Below are 22565 nucleotides of genomic sequence, written 5' to 3'. Positions count from 1 at the left end.
CCGGATGCAAACGTTTTATTTCCTAAACATTAAACGAGGTCATCACAAACACCAAGACAGCCGAGCCGCTGACACGGCCTGTAAAGTGCTCAAGTGTCTGACGCCACGAGTCACTGCGAACCCCACCCCAAAAGAGGCACAAGATGGGTCTTCTTCCCAACTCCTGGAAGGAAGGGCTTGGCTTGGGTTAGGGGACAGGCCTGCGTGGGATTCACTGGGCATGTGGCTTGTTGTCCCCGGAGAGGACCGTGCTTCTCGGCTCTCCCCGAGGGATCCCGAAGGTGCCATCTGCATTGAAGTACCACTGGCTGGGGGTCCCCAGGCCTTGGGCCTCTTCCCAGACCTCCTGGTTTATCAACGCTGCCTCTTTACTCGCCTCAGCAGAAAGTTCCAGCACCTGGGAGAAGATCCTGTGAATACAAGAGAATGAACGGAGACGTTTCCCCTCTATGGCCACGACCTAAAGAAACCAGAACCTAGGAGAGGAACGAGGGGCGGCAACGTGGGACCCCAGTGCAGCCAAGGCCTGAGGAGAGCCAGGGCCCAGCGAAGCCCGGCAGCCCTCAGCGCCACGGGGAGCCGAGCCAGGAACTCGGGTTGCCAGAAGCCCCGCTTGACCCTGTGACACGGGACAGCACTTGCTAAGAAACTGCACACGCCCTGCACAGTCGTGGGACTGTCTCTGGATGACGTAGGAGAGCTGGTACAACGTACGTGCCTGAACAGTTGTTCTACTGTGTGATTTAGGAAACCGTGACTCAAGTCTGGGCATGTTCTGTGCAGATGCAGTTGTTTAAAAAATATTTTTGACCTGCAGTTGGTTAAATCTGCAGACGTGAGTCTCGAGGACAGAGGGCCACTGGCACCTGGGAAGCTTCAACACTGTGTCAGGCGCAGTCCTAGGAGCCCGTGGTACAGCCCTGAACAGAACAGAGTCCCGGCCCTCAGGCCACCGGTGATACTAGACCTGCACATTTAACCTTGCAACCTGTGACCCTCACCCTCCTTAAACCTTTGGTGTATCCTCTGATTCTGTCCTAGGGCCACACATGGGAGAGAGAAGTGCCATAGAGGTGACAGCTGTTTCTTATGAGTCCCTTCAAACATTCTAGGCATCTCAGGAACTGTATGTACGATTGTAAAGGAAGAGGAAACAAGATTCTTTGTCTTGTTCTGTGGTGCTGAGGAGGGAACCCAGGACTCGCCTGTGCTAGGCAAGCATCTGCCCCTGAGCCCCAGCCCCAGCCCCAGCCCCAGCCCCTTCTGTTTTATTTTGAGACAGGGTCTTGCTCAATTGCCAGGTTGGCCTTGAACCTGCAACTTTCCCGCCTCAACCTCCCCAGTACTGAGATGACAGGTACGAGCCACTGCGCCAGGGGAACAGGTTCTTTTCTGGAAGAACCCATGGCTGGAAAGGTGACCAAAGGTCCTTAGTGAGGCTGCTGTACCCTGTGGGATGCGGGCTGGAGCCCCAAGGCCACGTGCTCTGCACAGGCGGCAGGCTGCTCCGCTGGGCCTGGGCCTTTTCTGTGGTGTTTATAGCTCAGCAGGAAGTTGGGAAAGCACCCTCCAGAGCCGGGAGCAGCCCAGGGCAGCGCTTGGCCCAGGTGCTCAAGGCCCTGCTCCTGCCGCAGCACAGCAGAGAACAAAGACCAGAACTCAAATAAAGTGATCGGGGCTGGTCCAAGGTCACCTGAATGCTGGACACGGATGTGACACCCTTCCCATCTGGCTGCTTGGGACTTACAGGGACTCTTGAGAGGTGGGTTTCAATTCTTCTGTGGTTCCCCTCCCTGCCTTGCTGGTCCCTGGTGCTGTCACTCTAGTCCCCATCTGTGACATCTGTGACCCCTTTGTACCTGGCATCCTGTTCTCAGAACTGACTTGAGCTAGAAAATGAACTCTAGGCTCCGGACAGATGGGTGCCACAGGGGACGACAGTGACACCTGCTGGCCGCTCCCCTCCTGCAGAGGCCTGGGAGGCTGCCCCCGCCCCAGCCCCGCCCCCCCCCCCCCCCCCCGCCCCAGCCCTGCTCCCCCCCCCCCCGCCCTAGGGGCCCAGCGGTACCTCTGCAGCTCCAGGTCTTTGCTCGAGGTGGCGTCCCTGAGCTCCTGCAGCAGGGCCAGCACCTGCTCGTTCTCCTCGGCACTGCCCATGCCCAGCTCCCCCAGGAGACGGTGGGTAGTCTCCAGGTCACGCTGCAGAGCATCTGGAGGGGACAGGGGCTGTCAGCTGGGGATCAAGGGATGGGCGCTTTGAGTGTGGGTGGCTTTCCTCAGTGCACTGTGAGGCTGGGGCCATCACCGCGACACGCTGAGGGGCCGCGGGAGGGAGGAAGACAGCTGTGCCCCGGCCTGGACGACCCACAAGGCAGGTGTCGGAAACTGGGTCCCCCAGGCAGGGGTGCTGTGAGGTGAGGAGGCCTGGGGACCTCGTAACAGCACCCACTGCAGAGGGGCTTCAGGGTATGGCCAGTCTGATCCCGGGTCCCCCACCCACCCTCTGCTCTTCCACCATGAGACCAGAAAGCCCTCGCGGGATGCGCCCCTTGGTACTGGATGTCCCCGCCTCCAGATCCACAAACCAGTGTATACACTGGTTCATCATAAGTGACCCCAGCACCGTTACAGCAGAAGCACGTGGACTAAGCCAGCCTGGGATCACGTGGCCCAAGGTCCTGGGACAGGCATGTCCACCATGTGGGCGGTCACTGCAACACCACTGTGGTGTTGCAGCTTGTGACAAAGCTGTCCGTGAAACGGCTGTGTCTGGCATCCTCTGGCCAGGCCCAGGCCACTTACTATTAGCCCTCCGTCCCTCTTCCCTGTCCTCAGCACCTCTGTAAGCATGAGCAAGGGACGCCTGTGGCCGTGGAGCACATGCCACCTGTGCTGAGACGCACGTCACAGGCAGGCCAGGTTCACTGCAGGGACACGTTCTGGGAAGCTTCCAAGAGCCTTATAATTGCACGTCCTCTTCTGCTTCCTGTTGTGGACCGAACCATGTCCTCCAAACAGGATGCTCAAGTCCTAGCTCAGGGACCATGAAGTGACCTTAACTGGACATAGGATCCTTGTGGATGTCACTGAGTAGAGATGAGGTCAGCAGGCGGGCTCCAACCAATGACCAGGGACCTCCAGGAGGGGGAGGTTCAGTTAGAGACACTCAGGAGAAGGCCACGTGAAGCTGGAGGCAGAGACTGCAGTGTCATGGCCACAGGAAAGGGATGCCGCGGGTTGCCACCAACATCAGAAGCCAGGAGAGAGGCCTGGAACAGACGCTCCCCAAGTCTCTGGAGGGAACCAGTCCTGCCAGCACCTGGATTTCAGGCTCTGGCCTCCAGGACTGAGGGAACACACTTCCCTTGTGTTAAGCCACGCAGTCTGCAGTCATTTGTTCTAGCAGCTACAGAAAACTCGTAGTCCCTGGTCCAATGCCTGGCGACCACTTAAGGCACATGTCAGAGATGGAGCCAAGAACGACCAACCATAAAACAGAACCCTGGGCACTGATTCTCACCCAGGAAGGGAGGGCTAAGTCACACGCAGCTGTAGAATGGGCATGTGACCCATGTGTTCTTCCAACAAAGAGAAACGCTCATGAGAATTGGGACGGTGGCACTCGCCTATAATTCCAGGGGCGCAGGAGGCTGAGGCAGGAGGATCACAAGCTTAAGGCCAGCCTCAGCAACTTAGTGAGACCCTGTCTCAAAATAAAAAAGTAAAAAGGGCCGGGGATGCGGCTCAGTGGTAAGGCGCCTCTGGGCTCAATCCCCAGGAAGCCCCTCCACAAACAAAGGAAGGAGAAAAAAGAAACGCTCACAAGACGGGGAGAGAATGCAGCCTGTGTACGTACAGACACGCAGCAAGTGAGTGGGCCACAAGTCTCAGGACGCATGACATAACCAGATGTCCCAGGGGCACCTGTATTCCAGCTACTCCGGAGGCTGAGGGGGGGACACTTGAGCTCCAGGTCGAGGCCAGCCTGGGCAACGCAGCCCAGTGAGAACCATGAAGGCTGGGGTGGAGCTCGGCGGTACTCGCTTGCCCACCATGTGCCCTGGGTCCCATCCCTGGCACCAAACAAGAGTCACACCGCAGAAAAGGCTGGGGAGAGCAGGCCACCAGGCAGGTGCTCTCAGATCCAGGGAAGCCCTCCTCCTTGACTTTAGGGAGGTGGAGGGGTGCGTCCCGGGCCCCCGCAACACGCCTGGACAGACGCCTGACCCACCGCGGGTCTCACCCTGCCCCGTAGCTTCCAGGCTCGCCAAGGCCTTCAACAGGACCTCCTGGTCCTGCAGGGAGGGGAAACTAGGAGCTGGTGACTTTGTCCATCTCCCCTCCTACTGCCAAGGCACATTTTTAGGGACCCAGGCTCAGGGGACACAGCTGCCCTGTGGACACCTTTCAGAAGGAAAGGAGGTCCCCCTGGACCCCACAGCCCTGGGCTCCAACCCCAGCCCAGTGGCCTGTGCAGGCCGAGACCCTGGAGGAAGCACAGCCTCGCTGGCCCCCAGGGCCTTGTCATTCCATGGCAAGAGGGTGCCTGTCACACTGGCACCAGAGGGCAAAGGTTGCGGGCACACGGGAAGCACTGCCATGCTGGGGCGGGTCTCCCCGCTGCTCCCCCCACGTGGTGCCATTTCCTACCCAAGAGCTGGTGCCCGTCTCCCTCCAGGTGGATGGACTTCAGGGGCAGCTCGTGCCTCGTGGTGTCCAGGGCTGTGGCGAACGTCCTGTACTGCTCCTTAAAGCGCTCACACACCGCCTCGAAGGGGCTGAGCAGCTCCATCTGCAGGAGGAGGGAGGGGGCTGTGAGGAGGCCCTGGGACACCAGTGGGGAGTAGTTTCCCTTTTTTTTTTCTGGGATGGAGCCCAGGGCCTTGGGCCAGCTAAGCGTGTGCTCCACCACCGAGCCACCCCTCCCGTCCTCGGGCGCCAGAGTGCAAGCCTGAGACGTAGCCCCGTCCTTCTACCAACCCCTAGGGGTCCTGGTGCCCAGGAAGCCTCTGAGGGTGCAGCAGGCTCCTCTCACTCTCTGCGGCCAGGGGCACCAGCAGATCTGAGGAGGCCAGGGCTCTTCACACAAAACCACGTCCACCTTTCTCTGTGTCCCAGACCAAAGGCTTGACTGGGATCACAGACGACTCAGCCCAAAACACCCGGACTGCCCAGCCCTGGCCCTCGGCCGGCTTCCCCGCGCACACAGGCCAGGTCCTCTCTGGGCTGTGAGACGGTGTGTCTGTGCACTGAATCATCTTTTCCTTGCACTAAGGCTTCATAAGGACAGGGACTGGGCGTGCTCAGCCCCAAGACCTGGCTGCAGGGTGCTCACAGGCGCACGCTGGTGTTACGAGCTGAAATATGTCCCCCAAATTTGTATCTGAAGTCCTAACTCCCAGGACCTCGAGACGTGACCTCGTTGGGAGAGAGGGTCTTTAAAAAAGCGATGCTCCCCAAGAAGGTCAGCAGGTGGGCCCCAATCCAACATGACTGGGTCCCCCAAAAGGGGAAATTTGGACACAGGGAGGACACATGAAAAGACAGCTCAGCCAGAGACAGGCCAGCACAGACCCTCCCTCACGGCCCTGGGCAGAGCTGCCCTGCCAGCGCCCGGCTCCCAGCCTGCAGGTCTCCAGACCAGGAAAGAATAGCGTTCAGTGCCGGGCCTCGGAGGTGGCAGTCCTCTGTCAGGCCACCACAGGAGACTCACGCTGGGTGAGGCCTCCTGTCCCGGGTCTGGCTCTGGGTTCCCAGGGTTGGCTGTGTCCTTCCCTGGCACGGACACCTTTGTCCCAGTGCTGACCACACAGCATGGAGAGAGAGTGGCTCCTGCCAGCACCCTGACCCTGCAGGGTGGGCCAGAGCATGTCCTCCTCTAGTCACACAAGACTGGCCGGCGCCCAGGGACTGTGCACTGGTAGGGAAGGGACGGGTCCCTCACTGGCCCTTGCTCCATGTTATAACCTCGTCCTCTGGTCCAGTCCTGAACCCTGGCATCAGAGGCCAGTCCCGCCAGAGGGAGCGAGTAGGGACATGTCCAGTGAGTGCTCCCTCCCACCATGCACCAGTGTTCCCAGTGAGATGACCCCACCAGGAACCCTCTGCTCGGAGCCATGGTCACCACACGTCACTCACACCTGACCTGGGCGTCGAGGGTCTCGGCCAGCTCCCGGGTCCTCTGGCAGAGGAGGAGCCTGCGCCGCAGCCCGTGGGCCTGCTCCTGCAGGGCCGCCGCCTCTCTGCACACGAGTACCAAGTTCTTCTCCGCCTCCTCCTCAAACTCAGCAAGACTGTTCTCCATCTGTTCAGTGGAAACAGGAGCTCAGGCCGGGGACCCCTGCTGCAGTTTATGGAGGTCCCCGAGCACACGTCACGTGGGAACAGGTTGTCACCTTCAGCGTCAGCAGGCTCAGCAGTAACGTCTGGGATTCCATCATCTCCATCACTTCTGTTGGGTCCTTGAGAAAAAGACCAAGACCCTTTTGAATCCCAAGAAATTAAACCCAGCTCGCTTCCCTCGAGCAGAACCCAAACCTACAAGCACTTTCTTTTTTTATTTTTATAAAGTATTTTGTTTTAATTGTAGGTGGTCATAATACCTGTCTTTTATTTTTATGTGGTGCTGAGGATGGAACCTAGGGCCCTGCCCGTGCTAGGCGAGTGCTCTACTGCTGAGCCACAACCTCAGCTCCGCTACAGGCACTTTCTCCATTAAAAAAAAGTTTTCTTTTGTGGGTTTGGGGACGGAACCTAGGGCCCCTCATGTGCTCAACAAGTAATCTGCCACTGAGCCATGTCCCCAGACTTTTTATTTTTATTTTGAGGCAGGGTCTTACTAAATTGCTGAGGCCGGTTTGAATCTGAGACCTTCCTGCTTCGGCCTCTGGGGGGGCTGGGCTTACAGGTGTGCACCATTTATTTAGTCTCTGGGAGCTGTGCTCTAGGAGAAGGAAGAGAGGGCTGGTGGCCTCCTGAAGCCAGGAGATGGAGAGGGAATAGCCAGGCAGTAAGGGGAGGGCCACAGACCAGGCGCTAAACCAGAACTCCTGCCCCAAATCCCATCCAGGCCCTGCAGAGACCTCGGCCCAGCCGTCCTCCCACCAGGGGACAGCGCCTGGCCTCTACCCTTGCCCAGCACTGCACTAGCGCAGAGAAGAAGCCAATATTTTTGTGTGGGGGGCAGAGCTGGGGATGGAACCCAGGGTCCTGCATGTTGGGCGAGCGCTCTACCCCTGAGCTGCACCCCCGGAGCTGCACTCTTGCTTCCAAATACCCACAAATGCAACCTCTGCGATGGACCTAAGAACGTCTGTGGTCTTGTTTCGCTTTTGCAGCCCTGGGCCTCGGGCAGCAGCTGCGGCAGGGCCGGCACTAAGTCAGAGGGCGCAACCTGCTGGCAGCTGCCCCTTCACCTTGGACACTTACTGGGCTCTTTTTCCGCGGGGCAATAAATGACGTCGACTCGGTTTTCTTTGCCACGGTCTTTTCCAGCTGTGGAATCCTCCTGACCACGCTCCTGTCTGAGACAAAGAGGGGTCTCGGAAGCTGAGCGGCACAGCTCATCCCACCACCCCCTGGCACTGAATCCGCCTCCCCCGCAGCCAAGCTGAGCCACACAGCACACTGCGGGGCCGAGGTGTCCCCTGAGGTCCTGGCGCTGACTGGAAGTTGTGTCCTGCTGCCCAGCATCACAGAAGACTGGACTGCACATCACGCACCCCAAGAGAAGATCCCGCTTCAGTGTGTCCTGGCACCATCATGAACTTGGAAAATCCGAAACCATGGTTCAGGGGCCCTCTCTACTTGGAAGCCCACTGACCCAGCAGGGACAGAGGAGGTGAGATGAACCATTTACCATTAATGGCGGAGAGATCCAGGTCAGGCGGGGCCGTGCCATGCCCTTCCAGCAGCGTGGACTGCAGGTCTCCCTTCACGGTCCCGCTGCCATCTGTGGTCCAAACAGGAACCCCCAAGTCAGCACCAGGGGCAGCGAGACACTCAACGTCTACATCAGGGAACGTTGGCAACCTGTTGTACGATACCACTCGCTTCCAAATACCCAGCTTCTGCCTAGTAGTAGGAAAGGCTGACGTACAGCGGAAATTCCCAGCCCACCTGAATACGTGTTTTAAACACAGGCCGAGATCCCTTATCTGAAATGGCTGGGACCAGAAGTGTTTAGGATTTGGGATTTTGGAACATTTGCGTATACAAAATGAGATATCTTGGGCATGGGACCCAAGTCTAAATGCAAAACTGGTTGATGTTTCCTATGCACCTTAGACACACAGGCCAAAGGTAACTTCACACAATATTTAAAAAAATAGTCTTGGGCATGAAAGAGTATCACAGTGCAGAATTTTCCCATTGTGGTGTCACACTGGTACACAAAAAGTGTCAGATTTTGGAGTTCTGCAGATCTCAGACTAGGGACTGCTCAACCTGTGATCTAGAAGAGACGTTCTTTATTACAAAAAGATGCAAAGAAGCCCTTCCACTCGGTGTGCAAGATGCTCAAGATGTGACAGTGTCATCATCGGGCCGCGTCCTGCCCTCGCCATCCTTCCCCTGCAGGTTCTGGACCGTTCATTTTCCCGGGAGTCCCTTCGTCTTTTAGCCTGGATTTTAAATGGCCAAACTGGGCTTCCCCGGGCTGAGATCAGCGGTGCTGTCCAGCATGCAGTCACTCAGGGCTCGGGACACTGCGAGCGCCAACAGACGGTCTGAGCAACACACCGTCAGCTTGGAACTGAGCAGGAGGCCATTCAATGAGCCACGCAGCTGAGAAACCGGATGCGACATCGAGGAGAGAAGAGCCCAGTGGTGTGGGTTCAGGCTGCTACGTCTGGGCTCATGCTGAGGCCTGACCCCAGGGGACAGCACCGAGGCGGTGGGGCTTTAGGAGGACTGATTTCTGGACTCGTCCTCATGAGAAGGGCTGACGTAAAGCAGGTCAGCGCCGTGTCCTCTCCCTCTCCTCCACCTCCCACCATGCGAGGAGCAGCATGGGGCCCTCACCTGAAGCCAGGCCATGCTCTTGGACTTCGGAACTGTGGGTCAAATCAACCTCGTTTTTAAAAAATGATAAATCACCCAGGCTTGGTTATCCTGTTACATCAACAAAAAATGGACGAGCACCATCCAGCCCGATCCCTGCTCTGGAATTTTTATAATGAATACACGTCACATCCACAATCAGAAAAACTAGAAACTGCTCCTTTTGTTTGGTGGCAGCTTCTAGGAGAGGACAGGAGAGTCCCTCACTGCTTCCAGCACAGGAGACGAGGAAGGTCGACCCAGGGCAGTGAGGCGGCAGGAGGATGAGGCTCCCCATCCTGTATGCCCCAGGAGTGCTGGTGGGGACACAGATGTGTACTCAGGAGCCATTGCTGCAGGAAGAGCCTCGATGGCAGAACAGCTCTTCTTTGGGGCCACACAGGAAGGAAGTGGCCTCCCTGCCTCCCCGCCACCCCTCCTCACCTCCCTGCGTGCCCCTAACCTGTCCTTGATCAAACGCTGCCTGGCTCCTTCTTCAGTGCTTCCCAGAAAGAACCGGAGCCTCCACACTGCACGCTTCAAACAAAATCCCCAACCGTGCCCCCAACCCCGAGGCCCAGGGTGTGTCCCACCTTTGCTCTTCTGGAGCAGGGTGGCTTTCCTTCCACCTTCAGGCACCTTCCCGCTGGCTTTCAATGCATCTGCTACAGGAGCCTGTGCCAAGAACATGTGACATTCAGAGGACGAGACAGGGCTGGAGGTGTGGCTCAGAGGTACAGCACGGGGTTTGACCCCCAGAACCACAAAAAACAAAAGAAACGAACAAAACAAAAGGACAAGACCCTTTCCCTCCTGAGAGGGAGCCCTGGAAACACCTGAACTAGTACGCACCTGCTCTTTATTGAGGCGAAAGAGAGATTTAGGAGTTTTGAAATTTTATCTTTATATACTAGACATAAAAATTTTGTCAAAATGGGGACACTCACATGCACAGCACATGGTTTGCACATTACATCTTTGGTATGGCAGGTGACAGGGGATGGATTTTTCTGTGTACTTTTCAGTATTTGCTTGTTTTCTGGTGAGAACATATTACTTGGTCTTTAAAAAAAAACAAAGTTTTTATGCAGGTATTAATCTTCAGAATTACCAAAAATAAGCATGCAATTCACCCAGTGCTGTTCTTATAATCCTAATGACAAAAAACAAAACAAAACCACAAACAAAAAAAAAAAAACCACAACACACAAACTTCTACAGGGCTAGAGAAACCAGGTGAGGCAGCGCGTGCCCATAACCACAGTCGCTTGGAAGTCACGTCCAGGCTGGGCGACGTGGCGGCCCGTCTCCAAATGGAAAATAAAGGGCAGGGATGCAGCTCAGTGTAAAGCACCGAGGGCTCAGTCCAGTGCCGCTCAGAACAGACAACAAAAGCAACAAAGAAACAAACCCAAAACAAACAGCCTCCCCAAAAGAAATTACAGACAAACAGGCTGGAAAAGGAAAAATAAGGGCTGGGAATGTGGCTCAAGCGGTAGCGCGCTCGCCTGGCATGCGTGCGGCCCGGGTTCGATCCTCAGCACCACATACAAACAAAGATGTTGTGTCCGCCGAGAACTAAAAAATAAATATTAAAAAATTAAAAAAAAAAAAAAAAAAAAAAAGAAAAAATAAGACTCACTTCTTTTCTCGGGAGGTACCGGGGCTTGAACTCAGGGACACTCGACCACTGAGCCACCTCCCCAGCCCTATTTTGTATTTTATTTAGAAACAGGGTCTCACTGAGTTGCTTAGGATCTCCCTGTTGCTGAGGCTGGCTTTGAACTCTCGATCCTCCCGCCTTGGTCTCCCGAGCTGCTGGGATGACAGGCAGGTGCCATCGTGCCCATCCTAAGACTTATTTCTTAAAGACATGATTCTTCACATAGAAACCCCCAAACTTCCTCAAAATCATGATCAAAACTAAGAAAGAAATGTACCAGGTGTGATGGTTCATTTTGTGTGTCCACTTGAACGGCCACGAGGTGCCAGGTTAAACATCATGGTTGAGTGTATCTTGGGTGTGGCCCCCCAACATGAATGGCCACTGCCAGCCATCCTGAGGGCCTGAGCAGGGGGAGAAGGTGAAAGGGAATTCGCTCCTCTGCTTCCTGCCCATCTGACTGAGCTGGGACATCTCACCTCCTCCAGGCCCTGGACTAGGATCACACCACCCACACCCTTAGTCCTCAGGCCTTTCATCCCATAGCAGGTGACAACACCAGATTTCCTGGTCTGGGGCTCGAAGACGGCAGCAGATCAAGGGACTTCTCAGGCTTTATCATTACATGAGAGATTTATTCATTTACTGTAATAAATCTCTATGTAATAAATAGAAATACAATGTAAATTATACACACATACATAAACATGAAATATATCTCCTGATTCTGTTTCTCTGGAGAACTCTAACACAGCAGGTTGCAGAACACAGAGTCAATGTGAAAACATGGATCCTCTCTCCAAGCAAGGAACAAGTTTGGAATCTGAAAAAGTACCACGTATCCATTCATGTTTGTATCAAAGTGCATTCTACTGTCAAGAACAAAAACCCCATGTGTAACAGCACTAAACACCAACAAATGTTTACATACAAACCCAATAAAAATGTGTAAGATCTAAACACTGGAAAGTATAAAGCACTACTGAAAAAAGTCCGAGAAGAGCTAAGTAAACGGAGAAGTTCACCGCGTCCACAGTCTGGAAGACTCCGGGCTATTCGGATGGCCTTCTCCCAACAGTGATTCTGACGCCATACAGTCAGAACTCCAGCCAGAGTTTTGCTGAGAAAATGAAAAACTTATTTTAAATGTTCCACAAAAAGGCAGAAAGACGAAACCATTTTGCAAAGAACAGAATGGGAGGTTTTAATCTACCTGATTTTAGTTAAGGACAAAGCTACTAAGCAGCCGCGGCAGTGGGGACTGCTGTAAGACCACAGACTAACGAAAAAATGGAGCCCAGAAATGACGCGGACACAAATGGCCACCTGGTCACTCAAGAGATAAGAGCCTCGCTTTACACAGGAGGCTGAGGCAGGAGGATCGGGAGTCCAAAGCCAGACTCCGCAACTTAGCAAGGCGCTAAGCAACTCAGTGAGACCCTGTCTCTAAATAAAATACAGAATAGGGCTGGAGATGGGCTCAGTGGTCGAGCACCCCTGGGTTCAATCTCTAGTACTAAAAAAAAGAGGTGATAAGACAATGGGGAAAGGAAAGTTATTTCAGCAGCTGCAGCTTGAACTGGACACCCACACACTAACAATGGAACTTTGATTCCAACATGGCAGGACACTGGAAAACTAAATCAAAATGTATCAGACCTAAATGTTAAACCCAAGACCATAAACACCTGCAAGGAAACACAGGACACAACCTTTGGGTTGGGCAGGGACTTCTTAGATAAGACATAAAGCACAACCCATAAAAGCAGAAACTGAGGCTGGCCTTCATCACAGTCCAGCCCTCTCCCTCCTCAAAGGCACTCAGGAGAGCGACAGGCCGTCGCAGACTGTGAGGATGGTCTGCACCCTGCGTGAAGGGCTGATTACAGAAAGAACCTTTGCGACTCAGCAACATTTAGAAAACAGCCCAACTTTAAAAACTGGCAAAAAGTTTGAAGAGACAAGTCACCAAAGATATAAGAATGAGGGCTGGGGCTGAGGCCCAGGGCAGAGCGCTTGCCTAACACGTGTGAGGCACTGGGTTCGAACCTCAGCACCACGTATAAATAAAAAACAATACAGGCATGCTGCACCTAAACTACAGAAAAGCAAGTTAAAAAAAAAGATATAAGAATGACCAATAAGCACATGAAAATATGCCTAGTATCAACTGCTACAGAAACGCACATCAAACCACAGTGAGACACCCTCCACACCCAGCAGGACTAAGATTTAAAAGAAAACACGACACCTCTCCTATGTGCCTGGTGGGATGTAAAATGGTGCAGCTTTTGTAAAGTTAAGCACACACACCTCCAACGAGCCAGCCACCTTGCTCCTGGGAAAAATGAAAACACGTCCACCCAAACGCAGAGAGATGTTTATACAGGCTAGACGTCCCTAACCCCCAAATCAAAAATCCAAAACGAGTGCCAACATGGTGCCCAAAATGTTTCAGGTTTCAGATTTTCTGATCATAGGGGTTCAACCCATAAAGCCTCTCCAAATATTCCAAAATGTGAAAAACTCCAGAATCTGAATTACTTACAGTCTCAAATAGTTCAAATAAGGGATACTCGGCCAGTAGTGGGTTTGCTCATGATCACCAAAATGGAAAACTAGCGCCTCTGGACCAGCGAAGGTGGTCCCTCCACACAGCGGCACTGACGCAGCCCTAAGAAGGAAGTGACCACCATCGCACACGACACGGAGGGCGGCGGGTGCACCTAGGGGTCAGAAGCCAGAGGCCTAAGGCCACCCATCACGCCCACCACTGACCCGGCCTTCTGGAAATGGCTAACTGCAGGACCAGAAAGCAAGTCTGTGGCTGCCTGGGGACAGGAGAGCGGAGGCTCCCACAGGGTGAGGTTGGGGTGGGCTGCTTTCTCTGGACGGTGGAGAAGGTTCTGAGACTGCGTTATTAAGACCTGCAGAGCCTATACCGAGCAGGGGGAGGTGACTCTGTTAATTAAACTTTGATTTTAAAAATGGGAAGAAGAAAAAAAAAAGAATGCTCTGGAAGCTCCAGATCGACACCGCCCACAGCCACACGGGGGCGCTGTAACAAAGTTTTCAAGGCAACGTAGACTTGTGACTGTGGACTGTGGCCTTTGTTGAAAATCACTTCAAGGAGGGGAACCCCAAGTGACAAAGTTGCCTTTTTCCTCAAGCGACATCTCACATCACATTCTTAGGAACCTGCCACCCACCACCCATCCTGTACAGAGCATGGGGCAGGTGGCAGAAATGAGTATTTAACTGAATTTTGTGCATCACAAACCAAGATTTAGAAAGCAGAGGAGCAACCCAACTTGCCTTTCACCATTTCTTCGTAGGTTCCACTGAAACAGAGTGTGCAATTAGGTGATGTGCTGACTTTTCAGTAACCTCACACAAGCACGTTCATGTGTGGTTAAGCATCTCCCGTGCAGGTGTGAAGGTTTCACTGAGTGGCTACATGGTAGTTTGCTAAACTCCCCTCTAATAATGGGTAAGAGAAGCATGTCGCTCCTCCCATGGTTTTCCTCCAATACACGGCAGGTCTTTTTTAAAAAAATGCTTAGCTAGGGCTGGGGTTGGAGCTCAGTGGCAGAGCGCTTGCCTAGAATGTGTGAGGCACTGGTTTGATTCTCTGCACCACATAAAATAAATAAATAAAATCTACAACTAAAAAAAAAAAAAAACAAAAAAAACTTTTTAAAATGCTTAGTTATAAGCCCAGGACTGCTTCAGAATCCTAAAAGTGATCCACAGTGAAAATAATGAATGGAAAATTTCAGAAATAATTCTTTTTTTAAAAAATATTTTTTTTAGTTGGAGTCAGACACAATACCTTTATTTTAGTTATTTATTTTTATGTGGTGCTGAGGATCGAACCCAGTGCCTTGCACGAGCTAGATAAGCACTCTACCACTAAGCCAAAACCCCAGCTCTAGAAATGATTCTTAAGTTTTAAAATTTTTTCCTGTTCCAAGTAGCATGATAAAATCCCACACCATCCTGCTTGGGATGTGAATCATCTGTCCAGTGTATCCACATAGTATACACTATCCACCTGTTAGTTACTTGTCACTTACTAACAATCTCAGTTTTCAGACTGACTGCTGCAGTATCACAGTACTTTTGTTCAAGTAACCCTTATTTTACTTAATAACAGCCCTAACATGCGTGAGTAGTGATGCAGAGAAGGTACTGGGGCAGAAAGCAGGAAAGGACAGATGAATGCTGGTATTACCTGCAAAGCACTGGTGGTCTTGAAACTAGGGGTGACTAATGTACTGGATAGCAAGGCAAGAACAATTTTGTTTCAATCAAGATCATGGTTTTACAAAAGGAAATCTTAAAGCAACTGGCCACTCACAACAAAGACTCATAATTGTGTATGAAGGGGTGGAGATCTCAGAGGCACCTAGACAAAGACCCCAAAATGCTTCCTTAAGGACCCAGGTTGAGACTGGCTCACATGACTTGACTCCAAATTCCAAGTGACTCAGAACTATAGTCAGAATGGGTTCAGACGTTGAATTGAATATTTTATTACCTTTTTACTTGTTTTTTTCTCATACTGCAAATATCGAGACTCGACCACTCTTCCACCTGTGGAGGACACACTGCTGATTTATAACGAAATCAACAAAGGACGGTGTAAACCCAACACATACCCAGTCTCCCACATGATCAGCCCTCGCAGCTCAACAACAGGAAGAAGAGGAAGTACTCCTTCTGCTCCTTTCAGATCATGTCCTGCAACGTCCTCAAGCATAAATGGGACACCAACCATATGCAAGAACATTGATTGGACACATACTGTATGCAGGTCCTTGAGCTAAGGTGGAGCCACAGAGTTCTGGAACCAGGATCCAAGAAGTTCAAGGAGAGGACTCTGCCCAAAAGCTAAAGCAGCAAGTGCATTCAAGTGGGGGAGGGGAAGGAAGAATTAATTTTCACTGAGGGCCTCCTCCGTGTCCCATGGCTCAGTCCTGTGGATGTGTCCCTAAGAGTCCCTTCCCCTCTCTGGGTGCTACCACCCACTCACAGTACCCGGCTCACTTCCTCATACACCAAGCTCAGGACCCTCCCTGAGACACTCAGAGCCCAGGTCTTCTGCAGACATAGTAGAATCCCCTGGGGACGGCCCTGCAGCTTTCTCACTAGGTCTGTTCCTGCCACCCCGACCCAGCAGGCTCCGCTCAGCTTAGACCGCCCGGGCCCACCTTGCTCTTCTGCCCATAGCACCCACCATGGTCTCTGCATCTCATTAGGCTGCTGATGCTCCCTCCCGCCCTCTCTCCCCTCGAGCTCCCCGAGGGTAGGGATGTTTGACTGCTATACTCCATGCCAGGGGTGGAGTGGGTGCTCAGAAATACATCGAATGAATGATGCTGCACTTTTCAGAGGTGCCTTCAGAGAGCAGTGATTTCCCTTTGTACTAAAGAGACCCTGGAGGGTGACAACGCCAACATCACAAAGCCTGACAGTCTGACTGGGCGAGACTGTGACTTCAGCCACATCATCATGCGACACTGGATTCTGCCACAGGGCCTGGGGTGGTAGCTGCAATCTCCAGAGGAAAGGAGGCATGCCCACGGTTAACAGGGAGCCCGAGTCTGTCCAGGATCTGGGTAGTCACCAGGGCGCCTCTGAGGGGGCACGAGCGGTGTCTGTGAGCACAGCTTGGAGGACTGGGACAGGTGGGTGCCAGGGGCAATCCAAAGCCATTCTCATGGTGCAGGCACCTAACTAACCATCAAGGCTAGATCCAGGTGGGATACAGAGACAAAACCAAGGCACACTGAGGCGCTGTCAGTGGACAGAGCAAGAGGCAGGGCCAAAGGACACTGCCAGTTCTAAGGAAGCAAGGCCATCCTGCATCGAGTCTTCGTAATACCTTCAGCAGTTCTGTTCAACTGGAAGGATCTAAGGCTCTGGCTGTCACAGACAGTGGGGACACAAGTTTCCTGTTTCCAGAAAACTGAAACAAACCGCTTGTTGTGGACAGTGGAGGCCCGATGGGCGCAACCTTACGTCGACAGGCAGGTCTGTGGAGAGGGCCGTGGCGGAGCGCTTGCCTCGCACAGGCAGGCCCTGGGCTCCATCCCCAGAGCAACACGGAGAAAAACCACCAAGCTCTCCACACGACCCCGCCCGCAGTTGGAACTAAAATCCAGCCGAAGCTCTCTGAAGAGCTGCTGCCACGTGGCACACACTGAGGAGGTCCTTACCTCCAACTCAGGAGACCAGGTCTACTGTCCACACTGGGCACTGCCGGGGGTCAACAGGGTGGGCGCTGGAAACAGTGAGGCCAGACGCACAGGTGGGCACTGGACACACGGGCATGTTTTCACAGTGCAAACGCAGACTGGCTCTAGACGAGGGCAACGCGGGCTGTCCACGCCCGTGTTATCAAGGGATGTATCCTGGACAAACCCCCGGGGATGCTCATGGCTAAAGCACCCCGATGCCCAAAGTGACCACTGCAGTGACCTCCCACACGTCCCAGCTGCAGTGCAGAGATAACTAGACTCAGAATCCCCTGAGTGTGACTGTGAGGAAGTGAAGCCACCGCCCCCTTTCTCCAGCCTGTTTTTTCCTCCCCCACGCAAAACACTCAATGAAACAACAAAACCACTTTTTAGATGAACAGACCCTAATGGTGCTCACCCTGTGCTCTTTTTCCTCTTGGCTTGGCACCACCAGCGGGGTTGGGACCGGCGACGGAAGCCTTCCTGTAAGAGAGGGGAAAGGTCTTGTTCATCTCGTGGCACAAGAAGCACAGAGGAGCCGGCAAGGAGCTTGCACCAGCTGGCAGCCAGGGTTTCCTGGGGACAGCCCAGTCCCTGTGCTGCCCAAGGACAATCTTAGTGAGGCTGGGCCACCTCAACAGGAAGCGAGGCAGTCACGGTCACATGGGCCTCATGGTGGAGCCAAATTCCTGGGCTGAGTAAAGAATGACAGGAGCTTTGGAGGAGAGAGGGAATTTTTGTTAAGTGTGAAGATCTCAAATTAGCCACGGGTTTACTCATTCCTCAGATGTTTATGTGCCTACTGTATGCTCCTGAAGATACCGTGCTAAACAAAATGCAGAGTTCCTTCCTGCAGAGGGACAATCTGTACCTTCCTTATGAGGAAGGTCCAGAGCGGGTAGAAGGGTATGAAAAGCAAAGAGGGTTCATTTATGGCAGAGGACAATCTGAGACGAGGATTCAGTAGGGCCTGGAGCAGGAAAGGAAGAAGGTGGACAGGGTATGAAGTTGGGGAGGTCAGAGTAGGGGCAGGCTGGAAGAGTTCTCAGTGTGGGGCTCGGGGTCTTGGACCTGTTCCTCTAAGTCAAGGAGGGCAAGCTTTCTCTACAGGGCCGCACAGTAAACACGCGCCTCTCTGTAGGCCTCGTGGTTGAACAGTCACGGATGGCAGAATGGAATGGGCGGGATATTTCCAATAAAACTTTATTTACAGACGAAGGCATTTTATGTAACCTTCATGTGTCCCAAAATCTTCTTTTGATTATAAACAACTGTTTAAAAATGCAGAAATGATTCTTAGCTCACCAGCTATACATAAAAGGGGCGCTCTGGCTCCACCCAAGCCTGCAGAAGGTGGAGCCCTGCTGTGGGCAACAGGGAATTGGGATTGGGAGAGTTTGAAGCAGGAGCTGGACAATGTCACGGGGATGTTTCATGAAGCCCACTGGCAAGTAGCAGGAAAATGGTCTCTGAAGTTCTAGAAAGGACAGGGGCCCCTAGGCTGTTGCCCCCTCACTGTGCCCCAAGGCCAGTGTTATTAGTTGGCCTAGGGTGTAAAACACCACAAACTGGTGGCTTACACAACAGACAGAAGGTTGAGATCTGGGTGCTGGTGAGGCTGGTTTCCTCCACCGGCCTCTTGGTGCCCGGGTGGCTGCATGTGTGTGCTCACGAAGCCTCTCCTTCATGAGTGTGTGGAGAGTGTGACAGGAAGCACCCCAGTGCCTCTACCTATAAACACACTAATCCTACAGGATATGACGACATTATAGACCACCACAACAGATGGGGTGCTACGGGCACGGTGGGAGGAGGCCAGGGATGCTGCTCAGCACCCTACAATGCCCAGGATGAGCTCCGTCAGAACTGAGACCGGGCACCACATGTCCATAGTGCCCAAGTTGAGGGCCCCTGGAGTGACAATTGGAAACACAAGACTGAACACAGAAGGAAATCTTAGAAAGTGCTACAAAACTCCTTTAAAGAAGTAAGAAAGCTGGCCTGGGGTTGTGGCTCAGTGGCAGAGCGCTTGCCTAGCATGCGTGAGGCACTGGGTTCGATCCTCAGCACCACATAAAAATAAACAAATAACATAAAGGCATTCTGTCCATCTATAACTACAAAAAAAAAATTTAAAAAGTAAGAAAGCCACAGTATTATTCAGCCCTAAAAATAAATGAGACTTTTTAATAAGGATGAACCTTGAAAATATTAAACTGAGTAAAAAAAACTAGATACAAAGACCACATAGGATATGATCCCCTTATATGACATGTCCAGAATTGATAAAGCTCCAGTATTTGGGGTGGGGCAGGGAGAGTGACTGCTAATGGGGACCAGTTTCCTTTTGAAGTGATGGAGATTTTCGGAAACGCTAATCCAGGAGATGGCTTCACAGACTGTGAATGTGCTGTGGGGCGGTTCACTTCACGCTACTGCATCCCACCTCCACTTAAAACCAGAGTGAACAAAGCCTGATGCAATAGGATAGAAGGGGCCTTGGGACAGGAATCGCTGACTAATCAGCTGAGCGGGTGCAGGAGAGTCGGGGATGAGCCAGAACCAGGAACCCAAACCAGCAACACTGGAGGAATCAGAGGGGACAGAGCAGAGTCCCTCCGGGATCTAATCCAAGGCTCTGGATTATGGTCAATCTTCCAATTAAATAGGGCAAGGGGAGGTGGCGGAAACGTCCATGACTGCTCCCACTGGCCCATGTCATTTCAGTTTGTGCAGAGGACGATAAACATTAGCCAGTGAACACAGGAGATGAGCACCGCCTCAGGAATTTGCCCATTTGCCCATCGACTATTAAGTGTGCGATCTCTTTCTTGTTCCCGCTGGGGGATCCTGGGCAAGCGACCTACCCTCCCTGAGTGTCTACTATATCCTCTATAAATGGGGAGCACAGAATAAGGAGGTTGGAAGGATGAAAGGAGATGCTTTAGTGGCCGCACAGCTCACAATGAAGGACCACACTGTTCCACGGGGAGTCTAAGCTTAGCCTTCAAGGCTGAATGGCGTCGTCAGCTGCATTTCGCAGAGAAGGAAAGTGAGGCACAGAGAGGTCAAGCCACTTGCCCCAGGGTCACCACGCATCAAAGCGGAGGGCGCGGGACTCGAACTCGTGGCCCTGCCCAGTGCCGAGTTCCTGACCGTGCGCAGAGGCCGCAAGTCTCCGGGGCCTCAAGGGACCTGCACGGTTCCCACGGGTCGGATCTGGACTCGTTCCAAGGTTCCCCCTCACCAGCTCCGCTGCCCGTTAGCCCGGCCCTAGACCAGGCCCGTCCCTCTGACTCCACAAATCCAGACCCGCGGCGCCTCAACTCACCCGGCGCCGCGCCCCGAAGAATCCGCCATTTTCCCGCCTTCTACTCAAAGGCCAGCTCTCCAAGGCTGGGCCCGTCCCCGCGCCACGGGTTGGACCATATTGCGGAGTTGCAGGAGGGGTGGCCACGGGCCGGGACGAGCTAGCCGAGCGCGAAGCCGAAGTTCCCTGCGCGCGAACCTCCCTCTCCTCGCCTCGAACAGTCTCACCCACCACCTCTGGGAGGCGGTGGCCTCGGTCGAATGAAGGGGCGCGGCCTCCTGGCGCCCCGCCCACAGGCGCGCTGGCGTCACGCCCCATCCCCGCCCCTCCGGAACCCGGAAGTGGGAGCGCGCGGGGGAGCGGCGGGCGCGGCGGGGCGGAGCGGCTGGAGAAGCGGCGGGCGGGCTGGCGGGTGTCCGGGCGGAGACCCGGCCCGGGACCGGCGGCGCGCGGCGGCCGAGGCCCAGGTGAGTTCCAGGCGGCTGTGGGTTGGGTGCTCAAGTTCGGAGAGTGCACGGGGAGCAGCCGCTGAGAAAAGGGACGGAGTTGAAGGCTAATGAGGGACGCGACGGCCGGGGTCGAGGGGGCGGGAACGAGGCTGGGGGTCGTGGAGAGGTTGCGGGGTTGGGTGGAAGCGAGACGAAGAAGGGAAAAGTAGACAGGGATGGAGCTGGTGAGGCAGCTTGTGGGCGTGTGTGGGGGGGTGAGTCTTGTGGCTTTGAGCAGCTTCTCCGAAGAGGACGTGGCTTAAGTGGTAATTGGGGGGTCGCAGGAAACGGGGCTGGGAGCGGGGGAAGACGAGGAGGCGGAGTTGAGAGGCCCAGACTGGGCGAGGGGGCAAGGCCGGTGCGAGAACAGCTGGGGTGCGGTCGCGGGGAAAGGGTACGGGACGGTCCTGGGGGCTTCTGCTCGCGACCCAAGCGCTAAAGGGTGTCTGAGACAGCGGCGCCTGGCACCCAGTGGGCGCTCAGTAAGTGTGAGAGGTTCTGAACCACTGGTGTAGCGGGCTGGCTTTGGGGAAGGGAAAAGAAGTGGGGACTGTATGGGAAGAAGAAAGGAGAGAAGTCAGGGTAGGTCGAGGGAGGGCCTGGGGAGGAGGGAGGGGAGAGGAGGAAAAGGGCTAGACTAGTACTGTGTAGCCGTTGGAGTGCAGCCCCCTGGAGGTTTGGCCTCCCTTCCCCTCTTGATAGATCCCCTTTCTGACTTCACACCCAGCAGCTGGGTGATCTGGAGGGGAGTCCCAGCGCCTCTGGGTCTGTCTCCCAATCTTGGAAACTACACCACTTTCTTCTGAAGACAGGACTAGCCAGATTCTGTGGTCCCTGAGAGAGCAAACAAGGTGCCTTGGGGATGCGAAATGTGTTTCAGAAGTGAAGGTGCTTTTATACAGGGGTATAAGCACTTCCTCGGAGCTGCATCCTCCTTGGACTTAAATGGGTAAAACGACATACAGGAAATCTTTCCCCCGGAGGCTGTGAGCTCCGGGGTAGAGGCCCAGTAGCGTGCACCCTCCCTTCTTTCCTGGGTGCCCCGTAGGCCAAGGTTCTTTAAGAGAAGGTCTCTCCATGATTCTTTGGGAGCTGGTAGAGATATTTAACTTGCAGCCTGAGAGTCCCCAGGGCATTTTTCTGGTCTTGGAGTCTCCAGAATCAAGGTGTCTAGAAGCAGCTGGAGGTGACCTGAGCAACTGGAAAGTTGTGTCCTGGGTCTGTCTCTGTCTGCTCTGGCAAGTGCCTCCAGCTTTGTCATTCTGATGGGCATTATCTGTGATCTAACAGAAGAGGGGCCAGGTTTACAGCTTATTTAAGAGATGCATCTGGATAGTTTGAATACAAAGAAAGCCTTAGATAACCTATTCTAGAATGTTCTGGCCTTTAGGGGAAAAGGCTTTCAGCCTTGCTTGCTCCAGGATGCACAGTTATAGCCCACAGCCTTGCCTCCTGGGGACATTGACTGTAGTTTTCTCTGGCTAAGACACCCCAGTGAACAGGGCTGATTCTTCCCGTCCCATGGCCGTACCTTTGCCTCCTCCCTGCACCAGGAGCCTGGCCCAGTGGGGTCTCATGGAGGAAGCACTGTTATGGTCTGGTCTCAGGCAAGTCTCTTTCCCTGTTTCTTCACCTGCAAAATGAATGGATGGGCTTCCATCAGCATTTTTCAAAACCCAGCCCCTGTTATTAACTGTGGTGTCTGCTGAACACACCCTCCCTCAGATTTTATGCATCCTCCATCTCTCAAATTCCCAAGACAATGATTTTACTTTTGTTCAGCTTCCTACTCTGCTCTTTTGTGTTCACAAATGATTATTAAT

The 22565-nt window shown here is 53.7% G+C and overlaps 2 protein-coding genes across 5 annotated transcripts in view; one reads left to right on the top strand and one right to left on the bottom strand.

Annotated features, from left to right (window-relative positions):
• On the bottom strand, window positions 1-22357 carry Haus8 (HAUS augmin like complex subunit 8). 4 transcript variants are annotated; one of them, XM_058576614.1, is made up of 12 exons: window positions 22274-22357; window positions 17363-17427; window positions 15243-15298; window positions 9987-10101; window positions 9633-9714; window positions 7859-8008; window positions 7429-7523; window positions 6396-6461; window positions 6146-6304; window positions 4651-4792; window positions 2069-2210; window positions 1-410 (listed from the first exon to the last, which is right to left on the bottom strand). In XM_058576614.1, the coding sequence occupies exons 1-12, from the start codon at window positions 22317-22319 to the stop codon at window positions 212-214; spliced, it is 1317 nt and encodes a 438-aa protein (XP_058432597.1). In that variant the 5' UTR covers window positions 22320-22357; the 3' UTR covers window positions 1-211. The 4 variants fall into 4 exon arrangements, with proteins under 4 accessions (XP_058432597.1, XP_046293054.2, XP_058432598.1 ...); XM_046437098.2 differs by having other exon boundaries at window positions 7859-7951; window positions 22274-22350; XM_058576615.1 differs by lacking the exons at window positions 9987-10101; window positions 22274-22357 and adding an exon at window positions 20276-20483.
• Myo9b (myosin IXB) overlaps window positions 20618-22565 on the top strand; it is a 96077-nt gene continuing 94129 nt past the window's right edge. Inside the window, exon 1 of the mRNA XM_046437549.2 lies at window positions 20618-20721. The gene's annotated coding sequence lies outside the window, so the exon portion shown is untranslated. The remainder of the gene's footprint in view (window positions 20722-22565) is intronic.

Source organism: Marmota monax, unplaced genomic scaffold (assembly GCF_021218885.2).
Source record: "Marmota monax isolate L192 unplaced genomic scaffold, Marmota_monax_Labrador192_F-V1.1 WCK01_AAM20220418_F8-fsc00021, whole genome shotgun sequence".
NCBI lineage: Eukaryota > Metazoa > Chordata > Mammalia > Rodentia > Sciuridae > Marmota > Marmota monax.
Note: the sequence above shows the minus strand (reverse complement) of the source record. Positions and strands in the feature narration are given on the sequence as shown.

Coding starts and splice junctions, on each gene's coding strand:
- Haus8 (XM_058576614.1), bottom strand. CDS start 22,319: ATGAGACCCCACTGGGCCAGGCTCCTGGTGCAGGGAGGAGGCAAAG. Junction 10,102..15,242: donor AGAAAAAAACAAGTAAAAAG/GTAATAAAATAT, acceptor TTTTTTTTAAAG/ACCAAGTAATATGTTCTCAC. Junction 411..2,068: donor AAAGACCTGGAGCTGCAGAG/GTACCGCTGGGC, acceptor TTGTATTCACAG/GATCTTCTCCCAGGTGCTGG.